The sequence below is a fragment of the Delphinapterus leucas genome, chromosome 2 (genome assembly GCF_059928025.1).
Source record: "Delphinapterus leucas isolate spDelLeu-1000000601 "Yukka" chromosome 2, BTC_Dleu_Yukka2, whole genome shotgun sequence".
In the NCBI taxonomy this organism is placed as follows: Eukaryota; Metazoa; Chordata; class Mammalia; order Artiodactyla; family Monodontidae; genus Delphinapterus; species Delphinapterus leucas.
The window spans coordinates 118,627,394-118,652,479 of NC_143130.1; the positions used below are offsets into that span (position 1 = coordinate 118,627,394).

At 41.6% G+C, this 25,086-nt stretch overlaps 2 protein-coding genes across 9 annotated transcripts in view; one reads left to right on the plus strand and one right to left on the minus strand.

Annotated features, from left to right (window-relative positions):
• Positions 1-21,316, plus strand: part of INSM2 (INSM transcriptional repressor 2) — a 136,344-nt gene extending 115,028 nt beyond the window's left edge. For all 4 annotated transcript variants that reach the window (XM_089907604.1, XM_089907603.1, XM_089907605.1 and 1 more), the window contains one exon: positions 1-21,316. This exon is cut by the window's left edge. In XM_089907604.1, the coding sequence (XP_089763730.1) occupies positions 17,347-19,014 (1,668 nt within the window). In that variant the 5' untranslated portion in view covers positions 1-17,346 and the 3' untranslated portion in view covers positions 19,015-21,316.
• The window catches only part of RALGAPA1 (Ral GTPase activating protein catalytic subunit alpha 1), a 228,532-nt gene continuing 224,639 nt past the window's right edge, over positions 21,194-25,086 (minus strand). For 3 of the 5 annotated variants that reach the window (XM_089907599.1, XM_022570707.3, XM_022570714.3), the window contains one exon: positions 21,194-22,549. In XM_089907599.1, coding sequence (XP_089763725.1) covers positions 22,401-22,549 — 149 coding nt within the window. In that variant the 3' untranslated portion in view covers positions 21,194-22,400. The other 2 variants (XM_089907598.1, XM_089907596.1) reach the window with 2 other exon arrangements.

Genomic DNA, 25,086 nt, shown 5'->3' on the forward strand with positions numbered 1-25,086 from the left:
ACTTCTCTTGTGTTTCCTGCCTAGAGAAGTTTGTTTAGCATTTGTGGTAAAACTGGTTTGGTGGTGCTGAATTCTCTTAGCTTTTGCTTGTCTGTAAATGTTTTAATTTCTCTATCGAATCTGAATGAGATCCTTGCTGGGTAGAGTAATCTTGGTTGTAGGTTTTTCCGTTTCATCACTTTAAATATGTCCTACCACTCTCTTCTGTCTTGCAGAGTTTCTGCTGAAAGATCAGCTGTTAACCTTATGGGGATTCTCTTGTATGTTATTTGCTGTTTTTCCCTTGCTGCTTTTAGTATTTTTTCTTTATGTCTAATTTTTGATAGTTTGATTAATATGTGTCTTGGCATGTTTCTCCTTTGATTTATCCTGTATGGGGCTCTCTACGCTTCCTGGACTTGATTAACTCTTTCCTTTCACATATTAGGGAAGTTTTCAACTATAATCTCATCAAATATTTTCTCAGTCCCTTTTTTTTCTCTTTTTCTTCTGGGACCCCTATAATTTGAATGTTGGTGCATTTAATGTTGTCCCAGAGGTCTCTGATACTGTCCTCAGTTCTTTTCATTCTTTTTTCTTTATTCTGCTCTGCAGTAGTTATTTCCACTATTTTATCTTCCAGATCACTTATCCGTTCATTTGCCTCAGTTATTCTGCTATTGATTCCTTCTAGAGAATTTTAATTTTCATTTATTGTGTTGTTCACCATTGTTTGTTTGCTCTTTAGTTCTTCTACATTCTTGTTAAACGTTTCTTGTATTTTCTCCATTCTATTTCCAAGATTTTGGATCATGTTTACTATCATTAATCTGAATTCTTTTTTCAGGTAGACTGCCTATTTCCTCTTCATTTGTTTGCTCTGGTGGGTTTTTACCTTGCTCCTTCATCTGCTGTGTGTTTCTCTGTCTTCTCATTTTGCTTAACTTACTGTGTTTGGGGTTTCCTTTTCACAGGCTGCAGGTTTGTAGTTCCCGTTGTTTTTGGTGTCTGCCCCCAGTGGCTAAGTTTGGTTCAGTGGGTTGTGTAGGCTTCCTGGTGGATGGGAATAGTGCCTGTGTTCTGGTGGATGAGGTTGGATCTTGTCTTTCTGGTGCGCAGGACCGCATCTGGTGGTGTGTTTTGGGGTCTCTGTGAGCTTGTTATGATTTTAGGCAGCCTCTCTGCTAATGGGTGGGCATGTGTTTCTGTCTTGCTAGTTGTTTGGCATGGGGTGTCCAGCACTGTATCTTGCTGGTCATTGAGCGGAGCTGGGTCTTAGCATTGAGGTGGAGATTTCTGGGAGAACTTTCTCCGTTTGATATTATGTAGAGGCAGGAGGTCTCTGGTGGACAGATGTCCTGAACTCGGCTGCGCCTCCTCAGAGGCACAGGCTTGACACCTGGACGGAGCACCAAGACCCTTTCAGCCACATGGCTCAGAAGAAAAGGGAGAAGGAAGGAAGGAAGGAAGGAAAGAAAGAAAGAAAGGGAGAGAGAAAGAAGGGAGGGAGGGAGGGAGAGAGGGAGGGAAGGAGGAAGAAAGAAAGAAAGAAAGGAAGGAAGAAAGAAAGGAAGAAAAAGTTATTAAAATTTTTTTAATAATAAAAAAATTAAAAAGTAATAAAAAAGTAACAAAGAAGAGAACAACCAAACTAAAAACCAAATCCACCAATGATAACAAGTGCTAAAAACTATACTAAAAAACAAACAAACAAAAAAACGGATGGATAGAACCCTAGGACAAATGGTAAAAGCAAAACTATACAGACACAAAGAAACACACATATACACACAGAAAGAGAAAAATGAAAGTAAAATGTATATCTATATATATAAAAAGAAAGGAAGAGAGCAACCAAATCAATAAACAAATCTACCAATGATGATAAACTCTAAATACTAAACTACGATAAACATAAAACCAGAAACAAGTTAAATTCAGAAAGCAAACTCCAAGTCTACAGTTGCTCCCAAAGTCCACTGCCTTAATTTTGGGATGATTTGTTGTCTATTCAGGTATTCCACAGATGTAGGGTACATCAAGTTGATTGTGGAGATTTAATCCACTGCTCCTGAGGCTGCTGGGAGAGATTTCCCTTTCTCTTCTTTATTTGCACAGCTCCTGGGGTTCAGCTTTGGATTTGGCTCCGCCTCTGCGTGTAGGTCACCTGAGGGCATCTGTTCCCTACCCAGACAGGACGGGGTTAAAGTTGCAGCTGATTTGGGAGCTCTGGCTCACTCAGGCCGGGGGGAGGGAGGGGTATAGAATGCGGGATGAGTTTGCAGCGGCAGAGACCGGCGTGACGTTGCACCAGCCTGAGTTGCGCCGTGTGTTTTCCCGGGGAAGTTGTCCCTGGATCACAGGACCCTGGCAGTGACGGGCTGCACAGGCTCCCGGGAGGGGAGGTGTGGATAGTGACCTGTGCTCGCACACAGGCTTCTTGGTGGCTGCAGCAGCAGCCTTAGCGTCTCATGTCTGTCTCTGGGGTCCGTGCTGATAGCCTGTCTCTGGAGCTCGTTTAGGCGGTTCTCTGATTCCCCTCTCCTCGCACACCATGAAACAATGGTCTCTTGCCTCTTAGGCAGGTCCAGACTTTTCCCCCAACTCCCTCCCGGCTAGGTGTGGTGCCCTAGCCCCCTTTAGGCTGTGTTCACGCACCCAACCCCAGTCCTCTCCCTGGGGTCTGACCTCCGAAGCTGGAGCCTCAGGTCCCAGCCCCCGCCCACCCCGGCGGGTGAGCAGACAAGCCTCTAGGGCTGGTGGGTGCTGATCGGCACCGTTCCTCTGTGCAGGAATCCCTCCTCTGTGCAGGAATCCCTCCGCTTTGCCCTCTGCACCCCAGTTGCTGCGCTCTCCTCCGTGGTTCCAAAGCTTCCCCCCCGCCACCCCCCACCCCCGTCTCTGCCAGTGAAGGGGCTTCCTAGTGTGTGGAAAATTTTCCTCCTTCACAGCTCCTCCCAGAGGTGCAGGTCCTGTCCCTATTCTTTTGTCTCTCTTTTTTCTTTTTTCTTTTGCCCTACCCAGGTACGTGGGGAGTTTCTTGCCTTTTGGGAAGTCTGAGGTCTTCTGCCAGTGTTCAGTAGGTGCTCTGTAGGAGTTGTTCCACATGTAGATGTATTTCTGATGTGTTTGTGGGGAGGAAGGTGATCTCCACGTCCTACTCCTCCACCATCTTTATTTCATTCTTTTTTATGACAGAGTAGTACTCCATTGTATATATGTACCACATCCTTTTTATCTGTTCATCTGTCGATGGATATTTAGGTTGTTTCCATGTCTTGGCTAATGTGAATAATGCTGCTATGAACATAGGGGTGCATGTATCTTTTTTTTTTTTCTTTGCGGTACGCGGGCCTCTCACTGTTGTGGCCTCTCCTGTTGTGGAGCACAGGCTCTGGATGCACAGGCCCAGCGGCCATGGCTCACGGGCGCAGCCGCTCCGCGGCATGTGGGATCTTCCTGGACCAGGGCATGAACCCCTGTCCCCTGCATCGGCAGGTGGATTCTTAACCACTGCACCACCAGGGAAGCCCATCTTTTTGAATTATAGTTTTGTCTGGATATATGCCCAGGAATGGGATTGCTGGATCACATGGCAACTCTATTTTTAGTTTTTTAAGAAACCTCCACATTGTTTTCCGCAGTGGCTGCACCAGCTTACATTCCCACCAAGAGTGTAGGAGGGTTCCCTTTCTCCACACCTTCTCCAGCATTTATTTGTAGGCTTAATGATGGTTATTCTGACCAGTGTGAGGTGGTACCTCATTGTAGTTTTGATTTGCATTTCTCTAATAATTAGCGATGTTGAGCATATTTTCATGTGCTTGTGGGCCATCTCTATGTCTTCTTTGGAGAAACGTTTATTTAGGCCTTCTGCCCATTTTTCGATTGGGTTGGTTTTTTGTTTTGTTTTGTTTTTTTGAGGTTTATTTGTTACTGAGTTGTATGAGCTGTTTGTATGTTTTGTAAATTAAGCCCTTGTCAGTTGCATCAAAAAAATACTTTCAATATATATGCACATGGGTTACAATAAAATGTTTAACAATATCTACAAAATGGCTACTAACGAATCAGAACTGACACTGGCCATGGAGCTAGGGCAGGACCCTAAAGACCTGTGGTATGTTGGACATTAACTCTTTAGTTGATGGATAATGGGCAGGTGATTGGTGTTTGGGAGAGGCTGCAACATCTGGGGGAACCAAGGGGAGAACATTTGGAAGGGTAGTGGCTATTTGTTTATTGGTACAGAAGTAGTTTAATATTTTAATAACTGATACAGCTTTTTTGGTGGGTAGCAGCTTTATAATAGCCAAAGGACCTAAGAAAAATAACAAACAGAAATTTTGAATAGGTTAAATTATAAAAAATGAAATATAAGTTACATAAACAGATTACAAAACATTAAACTTCATTGGTAATTAAATAAGTACAGATACTTTGTAAAAATAATACTTTTCACTTATCTAACTGGCAAGTATTTTGTCTCATAAGTGACAGAATATATAGTCAAGGGAAAAAGGTAAAGAAAGGACATTCCTAAGCCTGCTGATAGAAGTATAAACAGGTACAACCTTTCTGAAGGACATTTTCTTAATATTTGTCAAAAACATTTAAAATGTTAGTCTGACTGAATGGTTCTGGTAGTGTTAGGTTAAATTAGATCAATTCTTCCAGTGAGACTAACTAAAAGATCTAGATTTAAAATTTATTCTTCAAGCATAAAAGGGTATGAAGAGATAGTACGGAATTACCAGACTAAAGGTGAAGGAGAAATGGCAATCCAAATATGGATCTTTTCTGCCCTGAGCGAATTTGCTGATTGGCAAAAATCAGAGTATTTGTCTTGATAGACTTGCAGTGCAAAGGAAACAGAAAGCAAAACCCAGAAGCTGTACACTACAGGAGGTCTAATAGGGGAACCTCCTCCACAAGATACTGGGACTCCAAAGCCCTTGTGTATTTAATGCTTGTGTTCAAATTGCCTGGATCAGTGAATCTCAAATCCTTGAACTTGGGTTAAAATAATTCTGGATTGGCAGTGCCTCCAGACGCTTGGCAGAAGGAGATACAGGCCCTCTCTTGAGTAAGATACTTTTATCATAGGCCTAAATAATTTCTATAAATAAATTTTCAAATACGACGTTCAGCACATTCACATATTTCGCAGAATATGAGAATGTATTATCTTCTCAAAGATAATCAGGTACACAAGGAAACCAGATGAAATGAACAAGAGTCAACAAACAACAAAAACGGACCCATGAAGACTTTAAATACTGGAATTATGAGGTGTACACTATAAAGCAATTATGATGGTGATGTTTAAAGACATGAAAGACCCGTTTCCCGTTCTCTGTAGAGAATGGGATACTACAGAAAGTAAACAGCAAGTTCGAATTTGAAAAAGGAACCAAATTATTCTGATTTAAAATATTTTAGGGCTTCCCTGGTGGCGCAGTGGTTGAGAGTCCGCCTGCCGATGCAGGGGACACGGGTTCGTGCCCCGGTCTGGGAAGATCCCACATGCTGCGGAGTGGCTGGGCCTGTGAGCCGTGGCCGCTAAGCCTGTGCGTCCGGAGCCTGTGCTCTGCAACGGGAGATGCCACAACAGTGAGAGGCCCGTGTACGGCAAAAAAAAAAAAAAATATATATATATATATATATTTTTTTAAAGTATTGTTTTATTTTAAATAAAATTTATAAATATATGTATATTTTGTAAATAAAAATAAATTTTATGAGTAAAATTTATAAATTTTACACAAGATTTTAAATGTAGATTAGACATGCATTTAAGATTTAATGAACCTGAAGACACATCAAGGGAAATGATCCAGAATGCAGCCTGGATGGGGAGGGGGAAAGAGGGGTAAAAGACAGAAGATATAGTGAGAATGTCTAATATGGGTTTAGTCACATTTCTAGAAGGAAAGGAAAGAGAAGGAGATGAAACAATTATTTGAAGAGTTAACTGCTGAGGAATTTCCAAATTGACGAAAGACTTCAAGTCATTGATTTTAAGGTGTCTTGTGAACAGAAAGCATGATAAATGAAAAGAAAACCATACCCAAGCACATTGAAATAAAACGTCTGAAAACCAAAGACAAAGAACAAATATTAAAAGCAGCCAGAGAAATATAAATTACTTTCAAAAGAGCAACAATATACTGACAGCTGACTTTTCACAAGTAAAAAATGGAAAACAGAAGACAGTGGAATGTTATTTTCAATGTGCTGAAAGAAAGTAATTACCAACCTAGAACTCTATAGGTGGATAAAGACACACTGGGGCTAAGATATTTTGCTCCTAACAAATCTACAGTGAAGGAAATTTTAAAGCATGTACTTCAGGCAGAAGAAAAATGATCCCACGTGGGAAGTCTGAGATACAAGAAAGAGCCCAGAAAGTGGAAAACTTGTAGGTAACTCTAAGAAATATTATCTGTGAAAAACAATAATAATGATGTCTTGTAGATTTTTTAAAATACAAAATTAAAGTACACAACAATAGTAGCATATGTCAGGAAAGGGTAAATGCATTTAAAGTGTTCTAACTTCCTTAATATTATAAAAATAAACTGATAAATTAAAAATTTGTGATGTAATTTTTAAATTATCAATAAGAGGATATAAGCAAAGAGTATAATTTTGAATTAGTAGAGAGGGGAAATTTGATACATAAAAATCAGAAATCAATCTAAAAGGTAAAAAAAGCAAAAGAAATGTAACAGATCAGACAAATGGAAAACACTTTTGAAGATGGTAGATTTCATTTCAAATATGGTAGCAATTACACAAATGTAAAAGGACTAAATCCTCCAATTAAAAGTTAAAGACTATCTGACTGGTTTAAAAAATCCAGCTACTGTTAACTGGAGACTCATTTAAAACATGATGATAAAGAAAGGTTGAAATTAAAAGAAAAATTCATACCTTGTAAATGCCAATCAAATGATAGTTGATGCATCTAGAGGAAAACATCAGACGAAACAGACTTTAGTCAGAAAGCATTACTACAGATAAAGAGGGATACTTTATACTGATGAGACATTCGATTAATGTTGGGTCTTTGTTGCTGCACGCGAGCTTTCTCTAGTTGCAGCAAGCAGGGGCTACTCTTTGTTGTGGTGCATAGGCTTCTCATTGCGGTGGCTTCTCTTGTTGCGGAGCACGGGCTCTAGGTGCGCGGGCTTCAGTAGTTGTGGCTCACGGGCTGTAGAGCGCAGGCTCAGTAGTTGTGGTGAATGGGCTTAGTTGCTCCACGGCATGTGGCCTCTTCCCGGACCAGGGCTCAAACTGGTGTCCCCTGCATTGGCAGGCGGATTCTTAACCACTGCGCCACCAGGGAAGTCCCGATAATGCTTTTAATTTATATGTACCTATGACAGTCTCAAACTATATAGAGCAAAAATTGAGAGACTACAAAGAGAAATAACATAATTTACCATATATATGTGGGAGGAGGCATATATTAATATTTGGTATGTACAACTGCAAAATACATATACATTCTTTTCAAGCATATGAATGGAATTTATTTAATCTAAAATATAGATAAAGATTGATAAGGCTTTTTACCCCCTAGCCAGGTAGGCAACCGTCATTATCATTTCAGAATGTTTACTGAGACACATAACACATTATTCTGTGTAGTGAAAAGTTGGTTAGATAGTCAGTCTCTACCCATATGAGTTTACAAGCAACATCAAGTACATAAATACCAATAGTGAGCATGAGTAAGAGCTAGTGCAGTTGAGGATTTTAGTTCATCTCATTCAATTTAATTCTCATTCTATGATGTAGGTATTGTTATACATAATTTAGAAATTATTAATTGAGAGAGAGATGAAGTAAATTTTCTAAGATCACCTCTTCAGTAAATGACAGTGTTAGAATTCAAATCTGCTCATTTTATGAGCAATGAACCAGCTCCAGAAAATACTTACTTTTTTCAAACTGGAAGTAAGGAGGTAGGTATTCTTATAGAAAAATCTCTATAAAATTACGAAGATGAAATCTTTGTGCAGCCTTGACAAAGGTTTTAGTGTCTACAGTATAGGAGAGTTATATACTGAGCCAAAGAAGTGGCTAAAAGAGTTTGATGAGAGAAATACCTTAGAAGACAGAGATGGTGCTGTCATGTTCCCTGAGTAACAGAAATTAAAATACCTTTCCATTGTAAGACCTGATGCCATTGAAAATCCTTTTCTTCTAGCTCAAGCTCACTCTTTTCCAATTGCTTACAGTTTCTGAAGTGAATCCCAGTTTCAACAGGCAGTCTTTCATGACCAACTGAAAGTCAAGTTATAATTTCTTTCTACTTTCCAGTTTTTAGAATGTGTCAGCTATTTATTTCACTGCTTAACATGGGGAGAAAAGCACTCATAGAGATTGTATAATAATATAGTTCATCAATCAATTATGTAAATACTGTGCTCTTGTGCCCATGTGACAACAGTTCAAAATATTTGACTAAGTGAGGCCACATCATCTTCTGTCAACTACTTTTTTAATTTTAACTTTTCAATTTAATTTAATTTTTATTTATTTATCTTTCATCGAAGTATAGTTGACTTACAATGTTGTTAGTTTCAGGTGTACAGCAAAATGATTCAGTTATAGATACATGTATATCTATTTTTTTCAGATTCTTTTCCCTTATAGGTTGTTACAAAATATTAAGTATAGTTCCCTGTGCTATACAGTAGGTCCTTGTTGGTTATCTATTTTATATGTAGTAGTGTGTATATGTTAATCGCAAACTCCTAATTTATCCCTCCTCTCCCCTTTCCCCTTTGATAACCATAAGTTTGTTTTCTATGTCTGTGGGTCTATTTCTGTTTTGTATATAAGTTCATTTGTATCATTTTTTTTTAGGTTTCCACAAATAAGCAATATTATATGATATTTGTCTTTGTCTGACTTACTTCACTCTGTGTGATAATCTCTAGATCCATCCATGTTGCTGCAAATGGAATTATTTCATTCTTTTTTTATGGCTGAGTATTATTCCATTGTATATATGTGCCACATCTTTATCCACTCCTCTGTCGATGGACATTTAGGTTGCTTCCATGTCCTGGCTACTGTAAATAGTGCTGCTGTGAACGTTGGGGTGCATGTGTCTTTTCAAATATCAACTACTTTAATATTCTCCTGGCTGAACTCCCTACCTCAGGTCTCATCCCACTCTCCTAACCTTCTCCACATCTTCACCGTAACCCCAGAGCCTTACAACAACACAGCCATTAGAGTTATCTTTCCAAAACAAAGGTTTGATTATATCATTTCAATGCTCTAGAAGAAAAGTCAGTGGCTTTCTCTGAATAATACCCACATTCAATTTAGTGTGGGATATACAGTGTTCTTTGCAATCTGGCCCCGACTTATCTTTCCAGTCTCAGCTCCTCCACTTTGAGCCACATCCCTTACCACAAGGGACATCAGGCCGATGGCTCACTTGCGGAGAATACTGTGCTGTTGTGCCCATGTGACAACAAACGGGGACCAGAGAGGTTAAAGAACCTATCCAAGTCATACGGGCATAGTAAGGACTCAAACTGAGGCCTGACTCCAAATCATGGGCTTAATCCAGTAAACTACACTTCTTCCGTCTTGTGTATGTTTTGTGAACCTTGTTTCTTTTACTTTTTAAAAATTTTTTCATTTTCATTTATTTATTTATTTATTTATTTTTGACTGCGTTGGGTCTTCATTGCTGTGTGTGGGCTTTCTCTAGTTGCGGTGAGCAGGGACTACTCTTTGTGGCAGTGCGTGGGCTTCTCATTGCAGTGGCTTCTCTTGTTGTGGAGCACAGGCCCTAGAGCGTGCAGGCTTCAGTAGTTGTGGCACGTGGGCTCAGTAGTTGTGGCTCGTGGGCTCTGGAGCGCAGGCTCAGTAGTTGTGGCGCACAGGCTCAGTAGCTGTGGCGCATGGGCGTAGTTGCCTTGCGGCATGTGGGATCTTCCCGGACCAGGGATTGAACCCATGTCCCCTGCATTGGCAGGTGGATTCTTAACCATTGTGCCACCAGGGAAGTCCCATGAATCTTGTTTCAATAAAACAAAATTAATTTTGAGCATACTAAATGCCATGCACAATCAGTGCTATCTTGCATCTTTATCGGGTATAAAGTATCAGCCGGTCACATAAATTATTCTGTTATTTCTGTAGAATTTATAGTTGCCATTAGTGTCAATAGTTTTCCTTCATCTCAGACACTTTAATAATAATAATGATAATACCTTCCATTCATTTAGGGCTCAGTGTGTGCAATACATTGTGTTAAGCCTTTAAAATACATAATAATATTTAATGATCAAAGCATTCTTTGAGATAATTGTTACCATTCCCATTTTGTGATGAGGAAACTGAGGCTGCAAGATGCTAAGTAAGGTGCTTGAGATGAAACAGCTAGTAGTGGAGCGGGAACTGAACACAATACCATCTCACTTTATGGCCTGTGCCCTTGACGATTGCACTATGCTGTCTCCCCATAAAGCTCCCATGTTAAACTTCTCAATAACCTGGATCCTGCCCTCCATGCCCTATGGCTGAAACTCCTTGTTTTCCACACAGGCAGTCTTATCTTGCAAGTCTTGTCTTTCCATCTAAGTAGCTGGAAATCTTTCCGCTCCCATTCTCCTAGTTTCTTGGGTACTGGACAGCTTAAGATAGAAACTCTGGTTATGAGCTGGGATTTATTTTCCTTGTAGGGAAGGGATTCAGAGGGAGGGGATGGGAGTGATCTAAGCCATGGGTCAGGTGGCTGAAGTGGGGAGAAAAGATCTTCCAAGGGTATAACAATTCAAGGAAGACCTTTCTATTCCTCTCATTTTTTCTGCACCAAGATTGCCAAATATCTAGAATCTGGGGCTTTTTATGACTTTGCCTTCCCTCCTCTGTGCTCAAGGTGGGCTCTAGGTTTGTAGGTTGCAGTAATAAAAAAAAAAGATGCTTTTTAAAAATCCAGTGGCTCACTATTTTAGTCATCAATTCATTTATGGATATGCCAGGCATTGTTCTAGATACTGGATATACAGCTGTGAACAAAACAAAGAATCTTTGTCTTCATGGACCTTACAGCTTACCGGGGGACAACAGACAATTAACAAATAAACAAATACATATATAATGTGGTGACAGATAGTGATAAGTTCTATCAAGAGAAAGCAAGGTGAGCAAAAGGATAGGAAACGATGAAGGGTACTGGTGGGTGTGGGGCTGCCATTTCAGTTAAGGTGGTCTGGGAAGATCCTTCTGAGGTGGACCTCTTTGAATAAAGACCCGAATGAAGTGAAGGGACAAGTCGTGAGCATATCTGAAGAACGAACATTCTGGTAGCATGAATGGCCTTGAGGTGGAAGGGTACATGTCATGTTTGAGGAAAATAAGGAGATCAATGTGTATGGAACAAAATGAGGAAGAGAAGGGTGGGAGATGTGGTTTAAGAATAGCAGGGCCCAGTCAGAGCTTTGGACTTTATTCCAAATATGGTAGGGAGTCATCTGAAGATTTTGAGCAAAAGAGTGAAGTGATCAGGTTTATATTGTAATGGGATCCATCTTGCTGCTGAATGAGGAATACATTACAGAGGGGCAAGAGTGGAAGCAGAGAGACTGAATAGAGTACAGTGGGAGGGAATCTGAGAAGTCTTCAAACTCAGGAAATGCTTGAGGGTAGAGCTGCCAAGAATTGCTCATGGATTGAATACGGAGTGTTTGTATTTTTTTTTAAAGATTCTTTGGATGGGGACCATTTTTAAAGTTTTTATTGAACTTGTTACAGTATTGCTTCTGTTTTATGTTTTGGTTTTTGGCCTCAAGGTATGTGGGATCTTAGCTCCCTAACCAGGGATCGAACCTGCACCCCCTGCATTGGAAGGCGAAGTCTTAACCACTGGACCACCAGGGAAGTCCCTGGAATGTTTGGCTTGAGCCAGAAGTTTCTGGGATTTGGTTTAGGCAGCTAATTGAATGGAGATGCCATTTACCAAGATGAGGATTAGGTTTAGGAGAAGAAATCAAGAGCTTTACATCAGATGTATGAGAGGCCGTTTGACTTCCAAGTTCTTGGGGGAGAAGGGGCACCTAGTAGATGCCACATCAGTTATGCCACTGGTTTTTACCTTGTACAGGGGCATGTCTATGTTGAGGTGAGGGAGCAGGGAAATGGAAGAAATAAAGTTCCTTCTGAGTAATCATCTGATATTCAAGTGACTAGAAAGTAGGTCAGTCATCTGAGCTTGTCTTACATACACTGTGATTTCAGCACAAGAAGTCTCTCTATACAGAAAATTTCCTGATTGCTATTATCTCAAAATTCTTGAATTTAAATCAAAGTAATTTATTCCATAATTAGAAATAGGAAACTTAAAATGCAAATAGCTTGAGAGAGAATTCAGTGTTTATGAGTTTTTATCAAAGTATAACAGAGCAGATGAAGGTCCTGAGCACTAAAAAAAAAAAAAAAAAAAAGTGTTATTGTCAGGAGAAAGGATGTAGATAAAGAAGCAAAGATTTCACAATCTTGCCAGGGACTGCCGTACTTATCATAATTTCTAAGTGGGAAAATGGAGAAAGCGGTGTTCATATCTTGAAGGATTATCTGGGTTTACAGCTAAGTGGAGAGTATCCATCTAAATTCTTTCTCTCCCCTTTTAGCCCTTTTTCTCCCTTTGATTTAACCCTTAATCTCTTCCCCAAAGTGTTATTCAACTGGAAGGCCTGTTGATAGAGGCTTGTCATTTCCATTCTAGGGCCTGAAGTTCTGGAGAATGCTACTTAACTGGGCAATTCTCATTGATGTCCCTCTGTCATTGAGGGGCACCACATTTAACACCAGAAAGGATTTAAGGCAGTTTGTACATTATTTTTTCCCTTGATTATCATAGTGCTATGTGTTTATTGCAAAAAAAAAAAAAAAAACAACCAAAAGTTTTTAAAATAACAAAAGGATAAAATCCCTACTAACCAGAAGCAAGTCCAACAACTTTCTGGCATATTTCCTTCCAGGGTTTTATTCATTTTGTATTTTCATACTCGAGCTCTTTATTATACATGTGACTTTGCATCTTGCTGTTCTTGCTTAACATTAAGACATACATATTTGTCAGAGTCACTGCGTTTCTATGGCTATGTAACCATCTGTAGTATAGCTGCACCACGATTTACTCAAGGTAGTTTCTGATTATGTACAATGACAAAGAACACAGTGATAAACAGCTTTGCGCGCAAATCTTTTCCCTTCTTTTGGATGATTTACTAAAAGAGGAGTTGGTGAATTAAAGGGTATACCTATTTTTTAAAGCTTCTGATATTCATTGCTACACTGATTTCCAGAAGGGTTGTTATCAAGTTACACTTGTGGGGAAGTGAGGGAGGCCTATTAGAACTATTGGATCTGTAGAAAATATTTGATAGCAATTCTTCTTTTTAAAATAATAATGCTTTTTAAAATTTTGAATACAAGAAGAGAAATGGCTGTGCATTGTTATATACTAAGCATTATTTGCTCTGTTTCATAGTGGTAACATCATACTAACTCAATATTAGATAAGTATTAGCCTACAGGGTAGCCAACTCAAGTGTTACAGAGTATGGAGAATAGCAGATGCCCGTGTGCAGTGAAACTCAGGAAACTCTCCTTTAATGGAGGTTGGATATTCACTGGATATTGAGGGAATGAGGTGATGAGGAGAGGAAAGATCAGAGGAGGCATTCTGGGAAGGGGATGGAGTGGGAAGGAGGTGGCCGTTTCCCCCAGAGGAGGGAGAGTTGCAGCGACAGTATGGCAGCGCCCCGACGGTCTGCCCTTCCTCAGGAAGGAATGAAGCAGAGCTGGTAGGAGGGCGGACACTTTGGCAACCGGGGTGATGTCAATGTCCTTTGGGTCAACCAGAGATTTCAGGGTACATTTCTGTAAAATGATGGGCAGGAATAAAAACAGCTCGGTGCAGGCCAGACCCTCTCCTACACAAATCTGTTTTCCTGAAAATAAAGATACTCCTTGAACACTGTGTTTCTGAACTGTCACGGAAAGAATACAGAGCAGTTATTTGATTTTATTGAATAGCTGTACAGATGGAAGACAGGATGTCTGGAAGCCAGGATGGCTGGAAGGACTCATGGATAGATGGATGGACACACTTGCTATCCATTTAATAGCTAGCACCATTCATTCAAAAAATATTTGTTGAATATCAGCTCTCTGCCGATTACTTCATTAAGTATTCTCACTTTATAACTGCTCTTTTGACTTTTTAAGTTTCCATGATTATTTTCTTTTCCCTAGGAAACAGACCCACACTCTCAGAAAGGGGAAGGACTGAGGGGAGGAGACTCATTTATCTTTGTTTCCTTTTCTCTCTCTGGCAGAAAGTTTAGGCAAAGATACTTTCCCTCATGCAATTTCAAAAGCACATGTCACTCCCTCAGTTTAAAACTTTAACTGACTCTCTGTGCCTGTCCTATGTAATAAAGTCCAAATTACATGACCTAGTCCTTTACATTCTTTTCACAGTCCGATATGCCATGATTTTGCCTTCCACTCTTTTTTGGTGTGTGTGAGAAAATTTTTATTGTGGTAAAATAAAATATATATATATATATATATATATATATACATAACAAAAATGCTCATTTAAACAATTTTAAGTGTGCATTTCAGTGGCATTAATTGCATTCACAGTGTTGTCCATCTCTCACCACTATTGATTAATAAAACTTTTTCCATCACTCCAGAAAGAAATTCTGTAACCATTTTAAGCTATAAGTTCCATTCCCCCATTCCCCTGACCATCAATAATAATCTACTTTCTATTTCTATGAATTTGCCTATTCTAGATATTTCATATAAGTAAAATCTTATAATATTTGTCTTTTTGTGTCTGGCTCATTTCACTTAGTATCATGTTTTCAAGTCACCCATGTTGTAGTATGTATCAGTACTTCATTTCTTTTCGTGGCTGAATAATATTCTGTCATCTGTATGTACTACACTTTGTTTATTGCATTTATCTGTTGGTGGACACTGTGTTGTTTCCATCTTGGGCTATTGTGGAGAATGTTACAGTGGATATTGGTGTTGCCAGTGTGTGATTCAGTCCCTGTTTTCAATTCTTCTGTGTATACACCTGGAAGCACAAATGCTGAGTCATATGGTTGACTGCAATTCTCACAGAGTACTAGGCACCCAAGGAAAAGCCCCTCTTGAAAAGGGGTTATCTTAAAGTATTAAAATTCTTATATCAAATTTTCCAAACCACACAATATCTGGGTCATTAGGAGAAAGAGGAAAGGAGAAACATTGAGAAGAAGTTGAGTTAGAAGTCATACCTAAACTGACATGTCAGAAATGATCAATTTGGGAAACTAAGTTTACCTACACTACTAAATGACTCAAATATTTTAAATAGTGATTCAGAATATTAATTTTAATTATGAAGTGTCAGGTTTATTTACTTTCTTTAATTTTGTATGATCTCATCCTGTTTAATAGGAAACATCATAATGATGGTGTTTTTCAAACTGTGGGACCTAATCCCCATTAGTGAGTTATGAAATAAATTTGTTTGCTATGACTAGCATTTAAAAAAGAAAGAAAAGAGAATTGAGTAGAAAATACAAAACTGCATTGCACCTAGTTAAGGGTAAACATTATTTTGTGAAACACTTGTTTCAGTTACGTGTGTGTTCTGTAAAATATTTCTTATGGGATGTGATCAGAAAAAAAATAGTTTGAAGACACCGGTATAATGGAAAGTCTGGGCTTTGGAATTAGCTAGAACTTGGTTTGAATCTGGGCTCTGGGTGACTTCTGCCAGTTACACGACTTCTCTTACAGCTCAATCCTGTCATTAAAAAAGGAGAGTAATAATATCTACTTCTGTTTTGTGTTTGCGAAAAGATCAGATTACTTAAGTAGAGTGCATAAAATATAGCCAGTATTAACAAATATATAATTACTTCCAAATCTTCCCTCAAATAATGCTCTCTATGTAAAAATACTTCATTCACTAGAAGGAAGACAATATGTGTTATTGATGACTAGATCTGTTATGCCATAGTCTACTCTGAAAACACATTGCTCAGTCTGTTTCTGCAGTTTGGCTTAGGAAGGAGGCTTGAACACATAGTTCTCTCCCCTTCCTATTCTCAGATTGTACTTTCCTATACCGTGGATTTTTGGCATTTTGTTATACATCTGTCATATATCTTCTAATTATTTCACAGTTCTCAGCTAGTATTACAAACTTTCAAATCTCTTCTAGTGCTTAAAACAGTGCTGGATGAAATTTTATTGAGCTTTTAAAGGTCCATAGCACACCTTTTGCAAAATATCTCTTATCCAAGGGGAAGCAGATGTAATCCTGATTCCACCAGTATTTCTCACTCAATCTACTCCATGCTAAACAGGTCAGTTAGGCACTGTCATGTCTCTGGGTAGTACAAGTGGAAGGTGTGAACAGAAAAACCACTTGATCTGAGGACAGTCGAAAATGAGATCCCATTTTCCCCTCCCCACTCCTATTCCCAATCGGGGAGGAGGCATTTATAAGCTCTGAGGACCAGGGCCCAGAAACCTGCTGGCGTCCTGAGCTGCAGAGGCTTTCCAGCACGCACGATCTCCCGCACTGAGAGTCCTTCTTCCCAGATGAATTCTCATAGTATCACAGACGCTCGCAGTCTCGATCGATACTGGATGGCAGACGTACTCCCACCGTCAAGTGTAGGCACGGGGCGGTGGATTTAGCCGCCCTGCCGCTCTGTCGCAGCTTCTCATCAGCTCCATACGAGCATAGGACGTTAACCCGTTCCCCGGCTGACACCCAACCGGTCGCCTCCCCGTCGCCCTTCCCCTCAGCTCTGCCACCATAGAGCCGGGGCTTTTCCGTCTGACTCCCACGCGCGGGGGGCAGCAGGGTCCCGGGCCCGCAAGGAGGGCGCTGAGAGGTGGCCTCTCCGCCCGGCACCCCAGACGGCCCCTGGAGGCCGCTGAGGCACGGAGTGCTGTGCTTCCTCACACTCCGCACCTTACCTTCGGGCGTCTTCGCCTGGTGGGCGGCAGGGAGGAGGCGGCTGCAGGCAGCAGCTAAGCCGGGCGCCGGGGCCCGCGCCTCCGCCGCCCGCCTCCGGGCCCCCCGCGAGCCCAGCCCCGAGAAAGCCCCACCCCCCCGCGGCCGCTCCCACTCCTGATTGGCTGGTCCGCCGAAGGCGACCCGGCGGTCCCCCGGCCCGCGTCTCAGCTATAAAGGCGGCGGACACATGCCTGCGGCGGCGAAGCTCGGGCAGCAGCGGTGCTCGCCCGCTATCAGACCCCGCGGCGCCCCGGTTACTCCTTGCCCCCGAGCGCTCCGACTCCACCATGCCTCGGGGCTTCCTGGTAAAGCGAACAAAACGGACAGGTGGCTCTTACCGAGTGCGCCTAGCAGAGCGGGTCTTCCCCCTGCTGGGGCCCCAGGGGGAGCCGCCCTTCCCCGAGGAGGCTTCCAGTGCCCCTCAGCCCGGTGCGGAGAGGGCGGGACCCCCAACCCCGGAGGAGGAAGCGGCCCGCGAGCTGTCGGGGTCGTCCTGTAGGGCGGCTGGGGTGAGCCCAGCGGTGGGCGGGAGGGAAGGCGCGGAGTGGAGGGCGGATGGCCGGGAGGGTCCCGGGCCCAGCCCCAGCCCCACGAAGCCGGCGGGCGCGGAGCTGCGCCGGGCGTTCTTGGAGCGCTGCCTCAGCTCGCCCGTCTCCGCTGAGTCCTTCCCCGGGGTCACCGCCACCGTGGCCGCTTTCTCCTGCTCGGTGGCGCCAACAGCAGCACCGGCCTCGCGGGAGCAGTTCCTGCTGCCGCTCCGGGCACCGTTCCCAGACCCCGCGCTCCATCCGGACCCCGCGCCTCTCTCGGCCTCCCTGCACGGCCTGAAGCGGGCCACCGGCGGCGAGCGCTGCGCCAAGGCACCTCCGGGCTGCACGTCTGGGCCCGCGGCCGCCGGAGTCAAGAAGCCAAAAGCCATGAGGAAGTTGAGCTTCACCGATGAAGTCACCACGTCCCCTGTGCTGGGCCTGAAGATCAAGGAGGAGGAGCCCGGAGCGCCGTCCCGGGGCCTGGGGGGCAGCCGCACGCCGCTGGGGGAGTTCATCTGCCAGCTGTGCAAGGAGCAGTACGCAGACCCCTTCGCGCTGGCTCAGCACCGCTGCTCCCGCATCGTGCGCGTCGAGTACCGCTGTCCCGAGTGCGACAAGGTCTTCAGCTGCCCTGCGAACCTTGCCTCTCATCGCCGCTGGCACAAGCCGCGTCCCGCAGCGGCCAATGCCGCCACAGTCTCCTCAGCCGACGGGAAGCTGCCGCCTTCGTCGACCTCGTCCTCCCCGGATTCCGGGGCTGTTGCATCTTTCCTGGCGGAGGGGAAGGAGAACAACCGGGCAGAGAGAACTGCGGATCAGCACCCACAGGCCGGGGACAGCTCCGGGGCGGAGCAGCACCGGGACAGCGCCCCATCACAAGGCCTCCAGGTGTTGTCCCACCCCGAGCCTTCGCTGCCTCAGGTCCCTTATACGGCGGGGGTGTTGGGGCGCCGGGTGCCTGAGCCGGGCGGGGTCAGTGCTGCCGGGGGACCCGAGATCTTCGTGTGCCCATATTGCCACAAAAAGTTCCGTCGCCAAGCCTATCTGCGCAAGCACCTGGCCACTCACGAGGCGGGCTCGGCCCGCGCGCTTGCCCCGGGCTTTGGCTCCGAGCGCGCCGCCCCACTCGCCTTCGCTTGCCCGCTGTGCGGGGCGCACTTCCCGTCGGCAGACATCAGGGACAAGCACCGGCTGTGGCATGCGGTCCGCGAGGAGCTGCTCCTGCCCGCTCTGGCCGGGGCGCCTCCCGAAGCACCGGGCCCAGGAGGGGCGTCCGACGGGAGTGCTCAGCAAATTTTCTCATGCAAGCACTGCCCGTCCACTTTTTTTAGCTCCCCAGGCCTGACCCGGCACATCAATAAGTGCCACCCCTCAGAAAGTCGGCAGGTACTGCTGCTGCAGATGCCATTGCGGCCGGGCTGTTGAGGGCGAAAGACGAAGAGGATTGAGGGTGGCCTTGGAGCAAACAGATCATGGGAATTTCTGTGGGGCTTTCTTCAACTTGCAAGTTTACCCTCTTTCCTTCCTTTATTTTCTCTCCTAAAACTCCCAGTAGTCAATGTGCTGCCAGAGGGGCGGGCAGCGAAATGTAAAATCCCTCTCTAGAGCAGGTAGGTATATGGTATAACCGTTCTCGGTCAAGAATGATCAGCTTTAAATCCCTTCTCACTTTCCCCACGAAAATAGGATTCCCCTGCTCCCACCAAACTCTGGAGACCCCAATGAATCCTATATGACTTGTAATTCCTATGGAAAGTCGCAGTGAATGCGTGCATGTCTTTATCTACAAAGGATTCTAGCTACCAAAAGTGGTAGTTGTTTTTTTTTTTCTCTTCTTCCTCTTGTCATCGCAGGCGCCTGTGTAGTTTCTGTCTCAATAGGGTCAGATATCTTGCATTGTATATTCTGTGAATTAAAAGTTATGTGATTGGTGCCAAACTTACGTCGGGTGGGTGGGAAATACAAGACCTGTGTCTGTGGGCAGGAAATGTTAAGATGTTTGCGCGCTTTTGGGTGATATGAGAAATCTTGTAAACTTTCCTTTTCTCAATTATTAAGTCCACTCTTAAGCTAGTGTTTGGAGGTGAGGAATAGCACCTCTTTACTGGAAGGAGTTGAGACACCCCCCAAATTCTCACCTCTAGCTCTCGTGTGCAGTATTCAGGAAGATACTTTAAACCTTTCTTTAAATAGCTTTTGGGAAACACAGAACTCATTTCCCGAAGTTTGACTGTTTCAGTAGGGTTTCATCCAAATTGTTTAACGCTTCTGTTGTAATCATGTGTATTATATACGACACTATGTTCAGCTTAAGGAAGATGTTAATACTTCTAATCCGCTATGGAAATGAACGGCAATTCATTCAATATTCAATATTTTGTTTTCAGCTGCAACCTGGTTTTGATTTTTTTTGTATTACCATACTTAGCATACATTCTGTACCTATGCCCTAATAGCCAGTTTGGGACACTGGCTGAATATTGCTTGACAGATAGCCCATATTTGTAAGATGCTTACCACCAAATAAATGTACATAGCTGGTGCTTTGTTGTGTTCTGTGTTTGTCTTAAGAATCCCATTGAACACAGCCTATTTTTAAAAGCCTCACTTCTTATCTCCCCAAAGCCAGTATCCTGCTTTATAATCTTAGTGACCCATTTAGACAGAATACAGACAGGAGAAATTATATTTTGTAAATGAATGTAATGGTGCAGAAATAAAATGGGAGAATTTCCTTATATAGTATATATACTATGAAGTATGGCTGCATAGACTGAGCTCCAAAAGGCAAAGAATATGTACTGTTCTTTAAATATTAAAGATACTTTACCACCCAAAAATGTCAACAGGAAATATATTTTAAATATTTTCTTCTTTTTCAAAAAGCTAGTGAATAGTTTATCTGAAGATGAATAAAACGTTAACTGTGCTATTCAACTTCCGTATTTTTAAGTTGGTATTTTCACTCCATTTTGTTACATATCACCAAACCTTTAGCTGTTTATTTTTTAAAAAATGAAAGCACTACAGAAATGTGTAAATAGTTACTTTACCTTTTCTGCAATTCTTCACCTTGGTTGTGGGAAACTGTCTATTAATCTTTTTCCCAGGGACTGTCTCTATCCATGTTTATCCTTTATATAAGCTTTCACGGGACTTCTTAAGTTTATTTTCTACAGTTTCATAGGAATTTGTTTTTATTTATAAGGCAATCCAAAATTTAAGTGCACAGGAACTCTGAAAGCCTGCTATAGAAACTGTCTGTAAAAAGTTTTGTTCCTGAATGTATATTACCAAAAAAAAAAGTAAAATTTAACAAATCAAAGCATGAGGGTGAGATAAATTGATGCTTTAACCAAGTGCATTGGGGGAAGTTTCTGCGAGCTCTTATGAAGGTGAAAAATTTCCTGTAGTTTTAATGACTGTGGTAGGATCTCTGAGAATTAAGGTGGGGTATATCCTGAGAAGGGAATTAAAATTCATTTTTCATGGTGAGCTAAGATAACCTAGGTTTATGCTTTATATCTCTCCATTAATCATACAGCCCTGCTTAAGTCTGAAAAAATACAGAAGACAAAATACAAAAGACAAATCAACACTCATGGACACGAAATGATAAGAATATTTTTATTGTATTATTAAATACCATCTTTTTTCCACTGTTACAAATTTGTAGATACTACATGAATGATGATACATAACTTATATTTTATAGTTTGCCAGTATGATGTATTTACACATGCAGTTAGTACCAATGTCATGCTACATTTCCTTAGGAGATGCCCGTTCAAAACAAAATGTGAGCAGCTTATCTACTGTAGGAAAATACTTCTGGAGGGTGGAAGGTACACCAACCCGCACGTGCAAGTTCAGTATTAACAATATTAGATTAATTTAGACTCCTGGGTCATGTTCCCTTTTCTTTGACAATAATACACATAATTTAAGCCACACATTTATGTCAGAAAAGTTTTCTCCTTCTTTTCTCTTTTCCTACCCGCCCCACCCCATTCCTCCCTTTTTGGTGCTTAAGAAAGAACATAGATATACCAGGATCCAGCAGCCAATAAGGGGCCACAATCTCAAAACAGAAATGGCATTTAACAGTGATACCATTTAAAAAGCAAAACATTAGAAAAATATTTGGAAGCTAAACATGAATCAAAGTTCAGCACAGTGATTTTTCTGGTTTTTAGATATGTCATGGCATCACCTGCACAGCAAAGAAATGAGACATTGCTTTGGGAAGAAAAAGTTAATGCTAAAATTATTTCAGCTGGAACTTGAGATACTAAAAGACCATTTATTTTAGGTGGTTTATTTTGATAACATAAATAATCCATACACATCCTGTGTATTAACAGATTTGCAACTATTGCTACAACTTTACAAATGCTTAAATTTAAAGATGTACATTTATTAAAAAAATTATATATTTACTGAGCCATAAAGTTGTAATGGGGCACGATAAATAAAATAATGAGACTATCTGTCCAATTATATTTTGGCTCAAAGTTAATTACGAAATTAAAAGTAAAACTACTTAGACATAATTATCTAGGGAAGGTAAAGGGTGTAGAATAAAACTCCCCCCCACCCCCCATACGGCAGCTTGGAGTGTGGGGGGAAAACCAACCGAATAAACAACCCAAATCTAAAATACTAAGTTACAATTTATTTAAATCCAGTGTTTTCTAAAATAAATGTTCAGGAAGGAACATGCATGTTATGGTAAACACGAAGCCTGAAAGGGTTAACGCTATGTTCATGCTAAGGTGGCTACTGCTGATCACTGCTGGGCTGCTGTCTCCTTAGGATTTATTGGCTGAGCCAGAGGAACGACGCAGCTTCATGGACATGCGGCTTTTGCTAGTTCGAGGAGACATTGGTGAGGCCAGGTCAGCCCCGTCTACCTGCGTTGCTGTGGGAGTTTCACTGGGTAGAATCTCTGGGTAGGAGCCTGTGGGAAACAGCAAGAGCATTAGTGCAAGTCATCCAGCCACTCATCCTGTAAGAAATAACTTTTCTGCTACAGATCTGCAGCATGGATCCCAACCCTTAGTGAGGTCTTTTGAGAGGAAAGAGCAAGCCCCAAACTTGCTTGTTATGACAGTGATCTGGTGGCTCATGTCATCATATTAGCAAGAAAGCACCAATCATTATTTCCAGAGCCAGAACCAACCAGAGAGCTCCCCAGAAAAAGCAATGGGAAGCAAAATCTTTGGGACAGAAAGGACAGGGATCCAAAGCACCACCATTAGCATGCACGTAAGGGCTTAAGAAGCAGGTGAGAAGGACCAATTCCTATCTCTAGGGTACAGGGTATAATCAAGAAAAGGGCCTTCATTGCTCAAACTTGGAAACAAAACAGCACCAAACGTTTCCAAAAAGGAACTTAGCAGTATGAGACCATTATACATGCTAGGTGGTTAAATATGCTTTTAAGAAGGAACAAGATAAATTCCCTGGGGAAGGAAGAGGACAAGAACTCTTATCTGAAAGTCAGTCAAAAAAGACAAACTGATCTCTCAAAGTGTCTCAACTTAGAATTGACAAGTAATGCTTTTGTTTTCTTAAACTTCTGCAGTTACACTATCCAGTCACAGCAAGTAGATAACCAGTAGAATTTAGTAAGATATAAAAATTTGAAAGAAGCAAAACAAGTTGAAATTGGAAAATTCTTCATATCATTTATTTACAAAGTAGTTCTTCACCTTTGTACTTTATTTCTGAGTTATGATTCTCTAATTCACAGCAATACTACAGAACTTTGCACACTATAGGCTCTTAAATATTTCATGAATAAGAAATTACATTAAAAATTAAAAACCCTTCCAGAAAAATCTGAAAATATAACACAATAACAAATTTTTTAAAATTCTGTATATTTTGAGGCATTTGAATCCAGATTTCCTTGGTCTTATGTACATAAAAATTATCTTTACGAGTGTCACAAACAAAGACATGTCACACAGGTTGCAGGCTTAAACTTACACAGCTCCTAACTCTGTACGGAAACTTTTGGCATATTTGTTAGCCAGCGTAGCACCACACTGACACTTCGAGCTTGGGAATACTTATACGACTATTTCCATATAATGAAACATTTGTGCTTAAACTGAAGCTATGAATATTTATAAGGAAACATAAAACTGTTCAATAAGGGGTACAGATCCTACTGAGATGTCTTAGGAAATTAAGAATGTATCTCTGTAGAACACTTAAAAGTTTTTAAGGCCAAATATTATACTTAAGAACAAACATACATTGTCAAGGAAAAAACATTTTATCACTAATCCTAATCCAGGTAAATTGCCCTCCTTTTTAAAGTAACCTCTCCAACATTCTCTTTTCTAATTGAAATGAGGTTGACCTTCAAAATACAAGAAGGACATATACTTCTGTCCACCTTTACTCTTCCTGAAGATCTGAGTTGGTTCATACTGGGCCCATACTGGAAAACCTAGAGGAGAATATGAATCCACGGACCTTTTTAGGGAAGCACTGCAGATGGATGGCAGAAGGAAGGTGAAGAGCAGTAGCTCATGCTTTGCTGGTAATGCATACTATTCCCGGCCAGTCATGAGAGGCCTTCCCATGGCTGTTTACCTTGAGATGGCCAATGTTTTCTAGTGGAGGTTTTGGGAGGAAGAGAACTATCACTGCATTTCTTTCTTTGTTGTGAATGAAGAAATGGAGTAGCGAGCAGAAGTGAGAAAACAAAAGAGAAGATAGATAACAGATATGAGCGACAAAGTGCAGAATCTTACAGGTGTTAACAGAGGAGCAGAGAAGACAGTAATCAGGTTTTTATTATGAAACACAATTGGGCATGCAATGCATTAGGGTGATGAGGTTTCACAATGGACAAATGCTTTGTAAATTCAAATGTTATACTTACCCACTAACGAAACAAGTTCAAACAGGAAAAAAAGAAAGAAAAAAAAGTCTATGAGAGATTCTTTAAACATCTACCTTTTAAAGTGTTCATTGTACTGGTGGCATGTTATGCTAACCACTCAGTCATAAAATCTCTAGGGCTGTACTGTCCAACGTGGTAGCCATAGCCACATCACAGTTAATTAAATTAAAATTATAAATAAATGCAAAAAATTTATAAATAAATGCAAAAAATAAAATTAAATAAAAATTAAAAATTTGGCTCCTTGGTGCACTAGCCACATTTAAATTGTTTAGCAGTCACATGTGGTTAGTGGCAACCATACTGGACAGTGCAGATACAGAACATTTCCATCATCACAGAAAGTTTTATTACAGAACACTGCTTTAGAGTATGCCAAATTCAAAGAATATTTTCCTCAAAAACAGCAATTCCTCTATGTCTCCCTTACTGCCTTCAAGGTGAAACCCCCTTTCACTCAACTGAGTCAAATCAGGCTAATTTTTAGTGTGTGTGGTATACAGTACCGCCTCATGTTTTAGCTAATGATGTTTGTGATAAATACTCAGCATACCCAAACTCTATAAATAATTTAT